Below are 17,171 nucleotides of genomic sequence, written 5' to 3'. Positions count from 1 at the left end.
GAACAAAACTGAACATCTTTATGCAAGTTCAGGGCTTATTCCAGGTTCATAAATCCCCCATTCTTGTTTGGTAGGAATGACATTCTTGTGAGCCCTTCTTTATTATTGTAGCTTTTCTTGAACTGGAGTTGATACATACCATACTCCACCTTCACAAACCCTGTTCATGGAATAAAAATCCTTTGGGGAGCTTCATCYATTAYARATGAATGTCTAAGAAAAAGCTTGACAGAATATACTGTGACACTTGTTGTGTTCAGTTCTTGTGCTAGGAGAATCAGAGCAGTGTCTGCTTCTCAGCAAGTGTATTCTTAGTTAATCTTAGCAGAGAATGCTTCTTTATTTCTTTTTAAGAGATTATGATAATCGGTAATGAAGAGCAAAACTAGTTTACCTGGCATCTTCCTTGCAGGAATGCCTTGTAATCTCAAATAGACTTCCTCTTCATTCATTTGAAAGTTGAGTCTTCATTCTAGTTACAGTTAATTYCATCAGACAACTGCATTTTTATTATTACAGTAWTTRCTTTGGTTCTCTTTATATYCTTGAAGTGTTAAATAGAAAAAAAAAGTCAAACTTCTTCCCTGGTAATATCACTTTTCATAAGGCTCCCCAATAGTATGTGCCAGTCTGCATTGACCTGAATAATTCAGCATTGGGCCCTGTATTTCTTAAAAGCTCTTTGATTTTTGGAAGATCAGTAGGGATCTTACCAGTGTACAGAATATGTAAAGGGAASGTTCCAACAGGGAGCCAGGCTCTTTTCTTTGAAATCCCATGAGGACAAGAAGAATGGGCACAAATTAAAACACACAGTTTTTGCTGTGAGGGTGGTTAAACGCTGGATCAGTTAAACCAGAGAGGTTTTGGAGTCTCCATCCTTGGAGATGCTCATAGCTCTCAATAGTGCTGCTTGTGCAGGGGGTTTGGATTGGGTGAGCTCCAGAGGTCCTCCCAATTTCAATCATTTTGTGATTCTCTGAAAGCTCTCCAAGGAACATCTGCTTCATAATATTTTCAGAGTCGATAGAGCAAGAGCAGCTGTTTCATTGAGTAATTCTGCCAAAAAGTCTGCAAAGTAATTTATGCTTCTTTTTTAAAAGAAGTTTGACCRGTTTTTGCAGCAGCTTAAGTGATTGCTGTTACCACGGTTACTTGAAGGTGTCCTAATATACTGAAAATTTGATGTGAATCAAATCAAAATCAAATCAAATCAAAAAGTACGATTTCAAATCGTGTAGCAAACAGTGTTGATTTGTTGGGGGGTAATGAGAGATCCACTACAGAACCTGTTCAAGGTGCAGGAAGTACTGGTACAAATTTACTGTTTATGATTTTATTCATCCCACTGCTCTGAATTGTAGTTTGAATTTGACATAGTCTTTAAAACTTCTATTCCTCCTTCCAATCTACTTCCCTTTTCAATTTTTGGTTGGATTTCAGAGTGTGTTTTGTGGTTGGTTTTTATTTTCCTTTAATCTTCTTTCAGTACAAATTGGAAGCGCAATCTTGTTTTAAAATCTCAAGAGAACAGAGTAAATACACTGAGTAGCTAATATAAGTCACTTTTCCTTTTGTACAGTTATTTCATGTGTTGAAGGCTGCTGAAAGGTCGACAGTCCCTTCTTTCAGCTACCATGATCCCTCTTCAGTACCTTCTTTTCTAAGCATTCATGAAAAACTTTAAGTGTTGTTGTTTAGATGCCTGTGCTTGAGCTTAAGARTTGCCCCCTCTCATCATCTGGAGATAGAGCTGTGTTTTTAGTGAAATGTATGAACAGACATTGTCTGTGGGTTCTTCCATGAARTTGCCTTTGCTTATCTAATCCGAGTTTTCTGATGCTATAGTCTTTAAATATACTTGCACTGTGTAGGCTCCTGTTCTGAGCAGCCTTGGCAACTGAGCCAGTTTGATGAATTTTGGCTATATTAAAAATAAATCTACTCGTTGCTGCTTCTTAGAAAAGCTATTAAAGGAATTCTTTTGAGAAGGAAAAGGGTAAAGGAGGTAAACATGCTTTTTAAAGCTATTGTTTATACTAGGGAGGCATGAAAACTTAGCTTTTAGAAATGGTGAGAGGGAATAGAAGATGGCTCTTGTTTTTCAGAAAGATAATTTTAAGTAATCAAAAAAMCTTCCAAGGTTTTAAAAATTACTTTTACCCTGAATTGGGATGAAAATAATATTTGGGAGTGTGAAATCCCCTCATCTTTTAGAGCTGGAAAGGTTTGAGAGTGATGGTCATCAAAGCTTTGAGAGCAGCACCATCCTTACACGGCTGGCAGCTGGGTGGATGATGCCCTGGTGGGTGCCAGACAGAAAACCAGCAGAGAAAGGGCACATTTTCCTTTCAATTTTTTTTTTCCTTTGAAAGTTGAGCAAAATGTGTGGAATCTGCAAACATTCTCTTTTTTTACCCCCTGAACAAAAACAGTGTTTTTAGACATACACACGGAAAAATCTTCTGTCAGCTCTGAGAGTAACCCTTGGCTTTTAGAATTAGGTAGGTTTTAAATCCTCATAAGATGTGATTTTCAAAATATTATTGTTCATTTTGTACAACTTGTTGGTCAAATTATCCAAGAAGCAACTGTCTGAAACAAGTTGCAGAGTTTATTTCCTCTGCTGCTGCTCTTTATTTAAAAGGTTGCTTTGTAAGTAGGGTTTTGTGTCATGCAAATCATATTTTGAATAGCAAAGATATACCAAGTTTTGTTCATAATACCTGATGATAATTTCTCTGTTGCACAAATTACTCACTCAGCAATTACCTTACTCTTTTACCTCTTTACCTGATATTTTAGAGAGCGTTTTTGTAATTTCCATTCCTCTAAGAGAATGAAAATATGCACAGATACCAAAATTTGTAACCAGATACTTCTTTATCAACCAGCCAGGTATTGTGCCAGCATCATGTGATCATTTGTTGCCTGATGGTGACAGTGCAGTCTGATGAGATGAGGTGATAACATTAAATTATTCTGTGTGGAGGTCTTGGGGCCAAAATAGTGTCTCTACAGGTTTGAATAGGAAGATGAAGCTGAGCTCAGCATAGAGGAGCAACTCCTGCCTTCTGCTATCTCCCCTTCTTTTCTGCAGAGCAAAAAGATGTTCAGAATTGGGTTCAAGCAGCAAACATGGCATTTCTTGAAGATACTTTGCAATTTTTATATATAGCTAAAGGACAATGTTTCTCTCATACTCAGTGCTAACTGAAAAGGAAGCACTAGTACCATATTGTCAGGCTTACTCCCTCAAGAGATTTTAAAATCTTTTCAAAATGTACCCATTTCTACAAAGAGATGTGTGATTGTTTGTTATTTCTTACACGACGACTAATTTACATCCATAAATAATATTGTGCAAATTCTGGCAATGAAAAATATCCAGCTTAGTGTAAGTAAACCACAGGTGGTATGCCTTTTGGATACATCTAGGTTAGGTTTAAACTAMCTCTTTTAAGTGGAAATACTGAGATGAGGAAGCACCACCCACACCCACACAGTTTTTGTTTGTGGGGTGAGCAGGAGACACTGTCTGGCTCAGCTCAGCAGTAACTGGCTGATCTTTTAAGCCTGTCAGAGGACTGCTGTTTGTGACTTGCAAAATACAGTCTGTACTRCTTGTCTGATCCTTAATCAGCCATATGCAGTGAACTTCAATCCATGAATGCGTTTGATAGCACTGTTTTATGTAAACCTAATTAAAGTGAACTCTCTACCCCACCAAAATATTGCTAAGTTTGACAGAGAGGCACTAATTTTGTGAAAAACTGTATAAGATAATTAAATTTTTGACTCTGGGCTTGGAGCATGAGCTGAATTTCCCGCAAGAGACTGCTGATGTTGCACAAGGGTCCCAAAGATGATTAAGGCACTGGAGCATCTGTCTTATAAGGAGAGGCTGCAAGAGCTGGCACTGTTCAGCCTGAAGCAGAGAAGGCTTGGCATGGGGGACTCATCAGTTCTGTAAAAGCCTTGTGGTGTGAAGGAATAAAGAAACAACCAATCTCTTCTCAGTGTTGCCTACTGACTGGGCAAGTGGCAGTAGCATAGAGAGTAAAACACATCTTTTACTCTGGACAGTGGTCAAAGACTGAAGCAGCATGCCCAGAGAGRGGACATCCCTCTCCTGGGAGCAGAAGTTTTGTTGGTTTGCTCTCAGCACTACATTAACTGACTGGGTACATAGATTGACTTCAGTTGTCTCAATGTTAGGTCATACTTTGGTCCTAAAGCATATTTGCCTTTTTCTTTCCTCCTGTATAGGTTCTGGGAACGCCTACAAGGGAGCAAATTAGAGAAATGAATCCAAACTATACTGAATTCAAATTTCCTCAGATTAAGGCACATCCATGGACTAAGGTGAGTCTATATGATCTGAATAATAAAGATGTGGGATGAAAGTAAAAGTTCAAGTTGTTCAGTTTGTTCAGTGATTTGGTGGTTTTCAGTCTAAACTGGGTGCCTTTAACTAAGCTGGGGACAAAGCTGTGCAAACTTGATGTAGCTGAGGAAAAGCTGTTGAAGCAATGCACTGWAATACCTATTGGCCTGGGATTTTTGAGGTTTCTTATAGGTGGGTTGCTTTTTGTTTTGTTTTGTTTTTTGACAATGAGTGTGTGTGTGTGTTTGTATCAGATTGCAGTATATCTACATACTATCATTCTATCAGTTGATATGCAGAAAAGTCACATAGAAATGAGGAAAGTGTTGCAGTGATGTATGTGGCACTTCTGTAATGCTGTTATAGAGTGTGATGAGGGCTGACAGTCACTTTCCCATAGATATTCTGTTTGTTATTCTCTAGGTGTGATGTTGAGTGGAGATTTTTTTTTTCTTGGAGTCACATCTTAAGATTTCTTGTTATCTTAGTTTTCCTAGTGAGACACCAATGCAGTATGTGCAGGCAATGTTATAACCTCCATAGCCAAAGAGGAAAGTGCTAGCAATGAAACAAATACATAGCTGCACAATTAATTGGTCTTCCACATATCAAGCAATGATGAATATTTGCCTTGGGACAGAATAACAATCATTTRATTAGCCTCTTGGGTGTGGAATAAGTTAAATATTGAGACTTAAACAATTGAAGTCTGGGTAGTTAGCATTTCCTTTTGCTGCTTGAGTCACAGTGTATTTCCATTCTATCCCATCACTCAGGTTTCCTTCTTAGCAAAACAGTATTTGTGTGTGAAAGGGCATTTCTAGCTGAGCACATGTCCAGGGCAGATTCTTTTGGATCAAATGCTCTCTGGTCATAGAATTGCTGAATAGACTAATTAGAACTAATTGATAGCAAGCCATGTACCTGACAGGCAACTGCCAGGGCAGATATTACATCATTGTTTTTGTAATATATTCTGCAATGAATTACGTTCCTTTTTTTCGCTAATCCATAATTTGCATTTCCATATTAGAGTTATTTTCTGTGCGTTGGTTAAGTGATGTATAATAGTATGGAAGGTCAGTAAATCTGGCACAGCTTTYTTATACCTTATGTTAATGAGGAAAAAAATTAGAGCAGATGAACTCCCTGAGAGTGGTCTCTTCAGTTCAGAATTTCATCCTGGTGAAAGTCACAGGAATAAGTCCAAAAACGTTGTAGCATGGAATATTAGGTTTGCATCTGAATTCCTGCATTGAAGGTATTTAGATTAGGGGCAGTTAAATTACTATTCAGTGGAGCAGAAGTGCAGAGATGAACTGTAGGACATGGAGTTGAGTTGCATACTTAGCTTAGATGCTTCTCTTATGCTTGAATAGTCCTACAGATCACCTCTACACATTTGACCGTCTCTTAGAACACAACAGAGATCTTTTGGCAAATGGAAGCTTTACAAGAAGACTGAAGCTTCCTTCTATTTACAAAGGATGTTTTTTTGGTTGTTGTAAAGGATCACAGGTGAAATTGAGTCAGTTAAGAATTGAGAAGAGCTTGCCCAAAGATCAAATCTGCATTCTCCATTAGGCCACAATTAGTTTTGGAGAGTTGTGCTTGCAGCATAGCTTCTCAATCTCAAGTCATTCTGCACACAGCTCTTCCTGATGTCAGCTGGGTATAGAATAGCCTTTAAACCAAATTATTACAACTGGGTTGCATGATACTTCATTTATGAGATCTGAACTGATTACACAAATCCTAAATTAAAAAAACTGATTACCCAGTGTGGTGCTGGTAATGATGCTTACCTTCTCATCYTCTTGGTGTATWRCTKCTCAAGGTCCTYTAYTTTCAATATTTTRAGCAYGTTGAGCCATAGTAGATTTAAGTARTATTATGTAGAATTGGTTCTTCTTACCCAGTTACWTTGGTACAACATCTGATTGCATGTYAGTGAGCATACRTAGTCCTCTTAGAGTTTCTCTTACAGTTAAAAAGCAYGTGAGAAAAACCTCTTCAGATCTTTGGCTTTCAAAGAACAGGAATGACTAAAGAAGTGAAAGTGCTAATGTTGTTGGTTGGTTGTTTTTTTGTTACAACTGTGTGATGTAGCTAGACTGCTACAGGTAGTTGCCAACAGGACTTTTAGTTGCAKCTTCAGAAGCACAAATCTTTGCCATTTAAGCTGAACATTTACTGAAGATTACAATAGATAGAAGGTAGTTATTTTTGTTCAGTAGTTATGACCAGAGGACTTGGCAGACAGMAGTTAGGGATTTTTTTGCTTGTATGAAATAACTTGCAGACAGCTAGTTTCAGCATATTTGAGAGAACTACTGARAATATAGTAACTCCATGCTTTAAACTCTTAGACATGAGAGCATTTCCTTTCTGTTTTGCACTGTTTAATACAACATCAGTATTTGTCAAAGTTGGGTTTGTAGGTCCTGCTTGGAATTTTATGTRGATGAGGTGCCTAGTGTTTGTTTCTATGCAGTCTGGAACTGGTTGTTTCCAGGCAAATAATCTATACAAAAATAAGGTCCATGCTTTGCTCTTGCTTTCAGGGAACTTTCTTGGTCTGCAAAAGTATACRTAGATGGTAATTAAGAATTTTCTTTGGGGCCTGTAGTATCTATAGGCTGTGTCTGAAATTCTGTGGTGCTCACTTCTGTTGGATGGATCTGGTTCTGGTGTGCTCTCAGGCATTTCTGGGAGGCATGGGTATGTTACTTTGATACTCAGTATTTCTGTTGTAATCTGCTACACTGCTTGATGAAGAAGGATGGTGGCTGGTGCTATAGTGCAAGGTAATCTCTTCTGGGTTTTTTGAGAGGTTGAGAAATTGTTTAAGACTGAATACAGAAATATATGAAGGAATATTGTTTTTCAGATTCAATAAGTTTCAGGCTAAAATTGGAATATTGAATTTAAGTTTTATGGACATTTGAAGCCTAACTTCATAGATGTATTTTAGACATTTCAGTAGAAATAGCCTGGTATCATCCTATTACAGCATTGATATTCAGTGTGATGTAGTAGCATGTAGAAAGAGATTTCAAACTAACAAGGGTCTTTCTTCTTAAATTACAGGAGAAGTCAAGTTAACACTCTGATATTTTTCTATGCTGCAGTAATATTTAACTCAAATAAATTTGAGTTTGCAGTGCAGACTATCCTCAGACTGATTTTTCAATCTGTGAACAATTTGAGATTGAAGTRAATTTGTAACTTAAGAGCTCTAGTCTCTCGTTATAAAGCAAACAGAGGCYTCTCTCTCTTATCTCCAATATAGTTTTGTGTAGCCCATTCATGTTTTTATACCAGTTTMCATGCATGAGGCACCTGATGATGGGAGTTCAACATGTCCCTGGATAGCAAAAGGAAAGAGAATCTGAACTTTCCAAGAATCTCTCAAATCATTCTTTGGAAACAGGGYTTCCCTCTTCTTTTCTTCTGTACCCTATCCCTACAACCCCAGTCTCAGAAGAATGAATCCAGGACATTTTGGTTCTTTGGCAGGGGGGATCCATTTCAGAATATCAGTGTGTTTARTAACTTAAATGTTCTTTTAATCCAAACCTCCCTTTGTTTTCACTTCATATAGAATATTTTGTGTTTGTGGGAGTGTATCCTACTGCTTGTCTGTGAAGTAAATAGCATCCAGTTATAAGACAAGCAGTGTTTTACAGAGGTGTTAATATGACTGACTTAAAACAGTCAGAAAAGAATAGGTAGGCTTTTAAACACACAGTTATGTCTTCAGGTATATCTTGGATTGGAAAACTGGTCCACTGTTTCCAATATCATCTCATCAAATAAAAGCTACTACCCTTTTTGGAGGTTTTGCTGCTGGTGTTTTTATTGGGTCATATCTTTCAGCTGCCTCAACTCACTGAGCCTTCATTCTTCTTGGAAGTGCAGTCTAATCTGTGCTGCTAATATTTGTACTTGTTTCTCCTCTTCTGAGCTTCATCTACACTGTGTGAGTGGAAAGTCAAGCAGAAAATCTGGGATCAAGTGCAAGATTGTGAATCACAGGGCTGTTGAAGTTCAGCTTTGGTGATTAGTTTTTTTGTGAAGCTTTTGTCCCTTTTGGAAAGGGACAGGGACAGTGTGACAGCAAAAAGGTCTAAATTGTCATAAGCTTGTGGTAGATAGGTGTTGCTTACCAATGGCCCCATTACAGCTGGCCTTTATCCTGGCATTACTCAAATGCTATCTTCAACTCTCAGATCCTTTAGTGTAATAAAAACAAAGACAGTGTTGTGATAATTTCCAGAAATATGTAAAATGTCCAATTGCGACAGCCCACCTTTCCTCTTGCATCCASCTAGTAAAGGATCTCATTAAGATTGTAAATGTAATAAAATTACATAGTTTAAGCCCTTTCTGTGTGGGGAAAATGACTGGCTTGGATTTTTTCTTTTCCCCACCTAAGGATACTGCCACATGTTTGCCAGTACGATGTCAGTATAATGAAAGGTATGCATATATATGCCCATATTTCATGAGGGCAGAACAGTACAACAAGTTGTGACAGCAATGGCTGTTTTCTTTACTGTAATCATAACCTCTTCCTTGTCTCCATTGTGTAGACATGGGAGGAGTTTCTGCTGCAGACACCTCTTAAAAATGGACAGGGATTCTCCTCAATGTGCTGTGGTTTGGTCACCTTTGTTTCTCCTGTTCTGAAAGTACTTGCAAGATTTTTCAGACATACATTCTAAGTATACTTCTGGCAAGATTAATTTGAGTGTACTCAAGAGAATGGCTTTATTGCTCATCCCCAAATCTGCACTTAGCTGGCACCTGAATAATAATTTCCAAGTCAGTGTTGAGTTGGAAGAAGACAGGAGTCATTTGCCTAACAGTGGAAGAGACGGAGAAAAACTCTCATGTCTCGGTTAATTTTGAGCCTCTGTCCCTCTGTTGTGCATTCTTGTGGAGGAATACATGAGGGCTTTTCTCTGCATCACTTTGCYTTCACAATAAATTTGTGGCAGATTAGGGCAGCATTCCTCCCAACTTTGTAAGCACTTCCTTTTTGGTTTAGGGGTGCTTTCATTATTTATRCCATTCAGGGTGCCTTATTGTCTGTGTCTTTAAGTCAAATGTTTATAGCATAGGGAAACAGTGTCTAAGATGAAACTTCAGACTCCAGTTCATCTCTTCTGGCACTTTTCCAAAGCTGTTGGCCAATTCTGGCTGCAGCTGAGGTTGTACAGAGCCACAGTCGGTGGCATTAAAGAGTAGCTTTGGATATTGACTTCAGCATTCTCATTTCTGCCTGTATTATGAACTAATTTCTGCTAAYACTATAAAATACTTGCCAGATAATTTTGTCTTGATATCCTCTTGTGTGAATTTGTGTTCTTTATATATGTTTTTCCATATTAATCACTTTTCTCTCATGAGCATGTTTTTCCACCTTCCAGAACTGSTTTCATGTCTTCATCCTGTCGTACTCCTGCTCTCCTTGTTCAAATCTCCTTGTCTAGTTTTTAAGCAGATTGTTTTGCTTGTAATGCTTCCAAAGTGACTGCTCATGCTGTAGATTCAAGGAAGAATACCAAACAGTAGAATGGATAAACAGACAGCTCATTTTGTCACTTCTAATTATAACTGATGACAAAAGAAAGCGAAAACTCTTTTGTCAGAAATCTTGTAAGTGGACTTAGATTTGGATTCAAGATGAAAATGCAAGCTCGTCTTTCTGAGATTTGGGTCTGATCTTTTGTAGAGGGACAAAGGTACAGTCGACATGAGATGTTTCTTTGATTGCAGTTATGTAATTGGCATTAAGTTCATGGAGCAGGGTCAGTTCTCCACTTCCCACCTGCATATTTATGATATGCATTATTCTTTGCATGGTAGCAAAAACCTCTTGGAACAACACAGATGTTCAGGATTTGAATCACCTTTCTTTACCTGACTGACCTTTCTGCCCAGACTGGATGTTGGCACAAGGGACCATGGCCAGAAGGGCAGAACTTTCTTCTCCAGCATGAACTGGACATGATTTATGCCTKTTGTGAAACTGTGCCCTGACCACTATCTGAGTACTGCTATGTTTTTTTGCTTGATGTGTAATGACTTTCCAAGCAAAGAGTGAAAACAGCTCTGCTAGAGACTAACTTATAAGAAAAAAAAAAAACCCAAGTTTTCCTGGCAAGTTCATGTTTGCCATTTTCTTTTGTAGCAGCAATGATTTTTGACGGTGTAAATCTCTTATCTTATATAGCTGAGAAAAATAACCAGGTTTGCCAGTGGTTTCTGGCATTGCCCTGCCTCTGCCCAATTTGTATGCAGTTTAGAAAGTACTGTTTAACAGCAAATGAGTGAGCACTAATGTAACATGAAGAGGATTTCCATCAGTGCAACTATGGAAATAAATTTCTAGGTTTAACATGTCTTCTGTGATCTACAATCAGTTTAGCCATCCCATTGCAGCACATCTGTCTGGGCTGTTCACAGCAGCTGTCCCAGTGAGGCTGAGAGCACTTCCACAGGTACATTTTTGGGGGTTCTCTCTCAGAAGAAGGGGAGCTGTTTTGTTCTGCTTAGCTTTGTTGCTTTCCTTTGGAGCTCGATAGAAGCAGAGCACATGCACTGGGTAATAAATGCTAGTTTGTTCTGTTTCCACAGGGTCCTCAATGGAAGGAGCCCAGTAAAAAGTGTGTGGTCTCAACAAGAAGTAGCTTTGAAGACAGGTTCCTGGTCCTGTTCCCAGTTCTGTGTTGGCTCATTTGTAAGCCACTTAACCCTTCTGTCTTTACTTCATTTTCCCCTGTCTAAGTGCCATCAGACAGGAATTCTTGACTAATAAGGCGTTTCTGAGCTGCTATATTTACCATTTCTGATCTGCTTTTAGAAAAAACATAGAGGGATTTAATCAGAGAAAGATRTTGGGGGGCTTGTATATATTTTAAAATATCTCCCAATACCAGTGCCTCTTCTTTTAACATCTTTTAACCTTCRTTTGTATCAAGAGTTTTATGACTTGAAAATAGCCAAATGGCATATTTCAGAAATCCCATTCTGAAATTCTCAGGCATTTAGAACAAGATTAGACCCAAGAGTGCAGAGCTTCAGATGCAGCTTCAGGGGTTTTTGTGTCAGGTAGAGCTCATACATTGCTGTACTGCATGTGTCTCTTCCCTCTCCTCTTGTGTTTGTGAATGTGTCATGTTTCTCATAGGCCTTATTTTGTTCAACTTGGGTGATCAAAATGCTGCTTCATATCTTAAGGTTGTAATAATTGTATTTTGTGATAGCGTTTTTAAAAAGTTAATTTGAGAGTTGTGTTCTATATTGATGGCTTGTAAACAGTACAAGCTTTTGGTTGAAGGGAGGAGCTTTATCTCTTACCTGATGTTCATGTGCAATAAAAAATGTGCTTACAAACCAAAGGATGTGCACAGACTGTTAGCCTCCAATTGGCGGTGTGGGTGGTTCTTGGCAAAGCKTGTGAGTCTGAAGCTGGTGAGGAAATTTTTAACCATGGTGTCACAAACTTGATGCGTTAGCAACAGATGTCATTTTCATAAAGAAGCCTCTGCTCTCTTAGGAAGCACAGCATGCAGGCACTATTCAYAATCTGCATGCAAAACTCACAGTGGTGGATGGCATGAAATCATGTCTTTTAATACACACTGGCTGGAAGAGCACCTTGGTGTCACATTGTGAAACTTTGGCTTTGGGGTTTATTTACACCAAGACGATGGATCTCGTGTTGTGCATGGAAAGTTTGTTTGAAGAATGTCAATGAATTGAAAGTCAGAGCAACCATTATGTTAAAACAATACTTAGCTCTTGCCCCATGTGGTTTTATTTGAGAGCTGAATGCTGATGTGAGTGAAGTGAAATAGGAGAATTTTGTGCTTTCCATCCTTTTTCTTTCGTCTTTCCATATGTGCAGAAAAATAAAATTCAGAAGGGGTGCAAACTCTGCTACACTGGTAGGAACTATTTCAAATTAATATAAAATATGACCGCTCTGCTAGTGCACAAAGCCTTCATCCAAATTGAATTCTCTTGGGGATGAGAGCTCTGTAGTGCACCACAGGCATTTAAGCCTGGCAATAGTTTTTGAAATGYTGAAGAAGGTGATAGTTCCAGAAAAATGAAGGGGGAGTAACATAAAAATTTTGCATTGATAGCAGTTCAACTTGAGAAGGAGAGAGGAGTGTGTCAGGCCTTGCTGACTCGCTCTTATGGTCTGTCGGTATTTGAGCATCACCAGCATGCCTGAACAAAGAAACAACTCGCACTGGTCCCTCAGCTTTTTGGTGAGGTATAGATTTATTGAGATCTGAAAGGGGGAGGGGAAAAAAAAACAACAAAAGCACCAAAAGCTGTGCCTTTGGATGAGTCAGCATTTCCATTTGACATGATCATCCAGAGATATTTGTAACTCATCCAAAAAAAAATCCAAAGAAAAAAACAGCAGCCTGGGTCTCAGCCTGAAATTCATTTGCTTTGCAGAAACAAGAGGTTTTGAGTTATTCAAGTGCAAATTTTTCTTGAAGAATATTGTATGTAAAGCCTTTTTTTTGCATTTGTTTATCTCCAAAACAGGTTCATTTTTTAAAATGAAAACTTGAGCCTTCGGTCCCTCCTGTGGACAAATAGCCTTACACAAGGTCTTGTTTCATTTTAGAAAAATGAATTGCTGCGCCGGTGGGGTAGTATTTGATTGCTTTAAAAGTTCCTGTCAGTGTTTTATTTTTGGTTTTTATTTTGTTTGTGGACTTGCTGTGCCTTTTGCCCGGCCGTATTTAGTCTGCATACTAAATGTTAGTCTACCCAAACACTTTGTGCACTTAGCTTTTTTTCCTTTTKATTTTCCTTTCTCTTTTTTCTTTTATTTTATTCTTTTATTTATTTTTTTTCYTTTGCTTTCACCCAAATGTATTTTAGACCGAGACAGACTTTGCTCCGATGGGCCGGATTTTAGTCCGTGCACTAAATTTTAGTCCGCAGACTAAAAATAATCCGCGGATTATTTACTAAATTGATTCCCTCACTGAGAACTACAGAGATTTTTTTAAAACTCCTGCTGAGATATATGTGCGAGGGGCTTCATGGCTCACAAATCCCACTGTCTGCCCGTCCTCCCACCCCTTCCCACTACGGAGCATCAGCCCAGCATTGCCTTGGCATCGGTGCCCTGTGGCATGGAAGTGCTGGTGTAACCATTTTTGTGGGCAGCTTGTGTAGTTCTCGGTGGGTGAATTGGGCAGCTTTCCCGGTGGAAACTTTGTTGAATGGGAAGAGCTAAAAAGACCATAGAGGGCTTTGCTTTTATTTCTTAGGGTGTTATTCAAAAGGGAGGTGGGAGGGGACAAATTGAGTAGAAAAAAAAAATTTTTAAGTAACGGGTGCGACGGGTATGAGGGGGAATAAACCCGCAATAGAGAGAAATTCAGTYCATACCCGCACTCCTGAGGTGGTACGTCCAGTTCCTGAAGAATCCTAAAGAGATCATGCCAGCAAACAAAATCCAGTGGAGGGGGAAGTCAATCCAAAATGGAGAATAATCCGCGGCGGCCTGAGGTACTCATAGTACACACAAATTWAAAGTATCCAAATTTAAAGTACAGATCTCGGATTTTTACTTTGTCTTCAGCACAAATTACAAATTGCTAGGGGTTTGGGTTTTTTTGAGAAAAACCCAAGACCATCCTAAAGTTTACATTGTGTGTCTGGGACAGATTTACAAGTGGGATGCACCCTTGGAGACAAACTAATCTGGCCACTTGGTTCTGTGRACGTTTATATCCAGGACCGAGGACTGAAAATTCTTTATTATGGGAATTTCAATTACCCTTTTAGTTCAAGTTAGAGTTTTGATTTCAATTTTTTTTATTTTTTTAGTAAATGCACTGGCATTGGAACATAAATTTCATATAGAAATGTTTCTATACTATGCCTCACCATTGTACAATCGATTTTTTTTGGCATACACTGTGGTGAAGTTGGACTTGCTGCTATGGAGACTGATGTTTGAAGTTTCTAATTGTATAAACATTTACTATGTCCCCCACACCATGGATTTCTTATAATATTGGCTATATTTTTCCTTGCTGGACTATTCTCTTTTGGATTGACTCCCCCTGTTTGGATTATTTCACTGCATTATCATCTTTAGGACTCGTCAGGAACAGGACATTTCACCTCAGGAGTACGGGTATGTACTTAAACATTTTTTCAAATTACTAGGCCTAGCCTTGAAAAAAAAAAAAAAGGAGAGAAATGCTAGAAGTGGAATAATTGAGTTGAAACTGCATCCTTGAGACAGCAGCCAGGAGAATGTTGTAACACAAAGTGATAGAGATGAGATGGGCACAGACCTGTAACTTGCTTCATATGTTAGTCACCACTTGTTGCAGGGGAAGGCCATGTGAGGTTTCCTAGTATATATATTTATTTTTATTGTTTTCCCCTTCCTGGTTTCAAGCAGTCAGGGCAGGCTTTGGGAACTGCTTACCCCAAATGACTAATTCCAGATCCAAAGGCAGGCTGAGCAGTTCATAACAGGKTTTAGGAAGCATGTAAGGGTTTCAGGGACTTGAAAATTTGAAAATGAGTTTGAGTGGAGAAGCAAGTACTCCTTTTACATCTCTCACAGTTGTGACTATCTGCCTACTAATTTTCTCAATATAAGGGCTTSTCATCTTTACCTTGAGGAAATTAAATGTTTTTTGTTCTAAAATCTGTATAGTGGCTGATATATGAGCTGTATTGAGGGGAAAAACACAGCTAAGAGTGAAGTATTAAAGTTTCAARCAGCGATAAATCAACCCTGTTAAAATATCACCATGAAGGTGCACGAGGGAGACCTCAGTAGTTTAACCTCACATTAAATACAGAACAACTTCACTTCTGTGGCTTTACCTCAAGACATACTCATTTGTGCAATTTACTGTAGGGCAGTGGGAAGGTGGGGGGAAGCCACAAGGGTTTTTTTTTAACTGGAGATAGTCTTGGATTTTATTCTGGTCAGGCTCTGACTTGGGAGTTGCATCTGCTGTGTGCTGTGGTCAGCAAGCCAAGCTCTGCAGGCAGTGGGCACAAAACAGCTTCTGCTGCCTCTTTAGGTGACCCTGCACTGGTGACACAGTGGTCAGGAGAGGTTCTCTGCCAGCAGTGTTCAGCTAAAGCCTCTTTTTTTTTTTTTTGTCTTATGTGAAAACTTTTTGGGTTTGTTTTGCAATAACCTGGTAGTAGAAATAAAGTCAGCTCTTCCTGTACATGGCTGCATGACTCCCCAGGTCAGGATTTCTTTTCCACACAAGTTAGTACAGCACACACTGCACTAAACCCAGTGCTGCTGACCCAGCTGGGKACCAAGGGCAGGAAATTTCAGTCCCTGCAGAACTTGGCTTTTGTGTTTGGTTCTCATTCAAGAGAGCATATATGTCTCATTTAAAACCTACTAAAGGAGTGCCTGTGCAAGTTTCTCATCTGTGATTAACTAGCATGTCATGCACTGATTTTAATTTTTGATCTTTTATAATTTTTTTTTTTTTTTTGCTCCTTGGTGCTGCGTGGTTTGAGTTCACCTGCACTGGTGCAAAGGCATTTTGGATTACCTCAATTTTTACCAAAAATGCTGGCATCAGAACTTAACACTTGCACCCGCCCTTCTCCCTTTACCCCAAACTGCGTTTCACCAGCAGCATAGCAAGAGACAAGTGCTTGAGRAGGCCATCCAGGTTATGTAGATGATTAACTCCTCTTTTGCTTATAATGGAATAGAAAGGAGGATGAGAGTGCGATTAGCAGTGGGTAGAACCATTCTTAGTGGTTTAAAACAAAGCTGCAGTGAAGAACTCCTTTTTGTAATCAAAGTAAAAATCTCTTAGCCTAAAATAGTTGGTTTTCTTGACRCAATTTTCAGCTGTCCTTACAAATACCAAATGTGCAGGAATTATCCCTGTAAACTTACAGGAGTAACTTGCCAGAATAAGGTCACAGAAGGAGTAACTTGCAAATTGGAGCTAGACATTTCCTGCACCCCACCCGTGCTTTCCTTGTTGTTCTCCAAAGCTGAACAGCAGCCTCCATAGCAACAGTCTGACCTGCCTGCCTGCAAAAGTCCATGTTAGTAAGACTTCCTTCACTAGCCAGAAAAACTGCAACACAAAACTGTAGTGGGGGTTTATTATGTTTTTACATTCTGTGAATCCTGCTCATTTGAACCCTGTTCCCCACCTTCACTCCACCCCATATGCATGGCTGGTAGCACCCGTGTGTGTTTGTCATGATTTTTGAATGAGTTTCCCCTTCATTCTCAGAGTTGTTTTTTTCTGAGTGCGCTCTCATGAAGTCTCTTGCTGGCATTGCACCTTCACTCTTAGTGCAAGGCGTTGCAATTAACCCTTTCTCAACCCCAGGAACTGCATTTTCCCACACTTTACTGCAGGACTTTGATTAGCACAAACCGCAAGTTCGTTCCAGCTTGCTGGGCAATGAGAGGTTTAATTGCTCTGACTTGCTTCTGGTCGCCAGAAAGATGACACACAGCCATACAACGTGTTTCTCCTTGTTTGTTTTTTTTTGCTGTCCCCACAGGTCTTCCGGCCCCGCACTCCCCCCGAAGCAATTGCGCTATGTAGCCGCCTGCTGGAGTACACCCCCACCGCCCGCCTGACTCCCCTGGAGGCCTGCGCCCACTCTTTCTTCGATGAACTACGGGACCCAAACGTCAAGTTACCAAATGGGCGAGATAAACCTGCACTCTTCAATTTCACCACTCAAGGTAGCCCGAGAGCGTTGTAGG

The 17,171-nt window shown here is 39.3% G+C and overlaps 1 protein-coding gene across 2 annotated transcripts in view; it reads left to right on the top strand.

The window, feature by feature from the left end:
* GSK3B (glycogen synthase kinase 3 beta) overlaps window positions 1–17,171 on the top strand; it is a 143,298-nt gene that overhangs the window by 108,727 nt on the left and 17,400 nt on the right. Inside the window, exons 8-10 of one of the 2 annotated variants that reach the window (XM_057376252.1) lie at window positions 4,270–4,365; window positions 14,538–14,576; window positions 16,964–17,150. In XM_057376252.1, coding sequence (XP_057232235.1) covers window positions 4,270–4,365; window positions 14,538–14,576; window positions 16,964–17,150 — 322 coding nt within the window. The remainder of the gene's footprint in view (window positions 1–4,269; window positions 4,366–14,537; window positions 14,577–16,963; window positions 17,151–17,171) is intronic. The other variant, XM_057376251.1, reaches the window with a different exon arrangement.

This window comes from Malurus melanocephalus, unplaced genomic scaffold (genome assembly GCF_030028575.1).
Source record: "Malurus melanocephalus ecotype Western Australia unplaced genomic scaffold, MMel_1.1 scaffold_275, whole genome shotgun sequence".
Lineage (NCBI taxonomy): Eukaryota > Metazoa > Chordata > Aves > Passeriformes > Maluridae > Malurus > Malurus melanocephalus.
The sequence above is the reverse complement of the archived record's forward strand: the minus strand, read 5'-3'. Positions and strand labels throughout refer to the sequence as shown.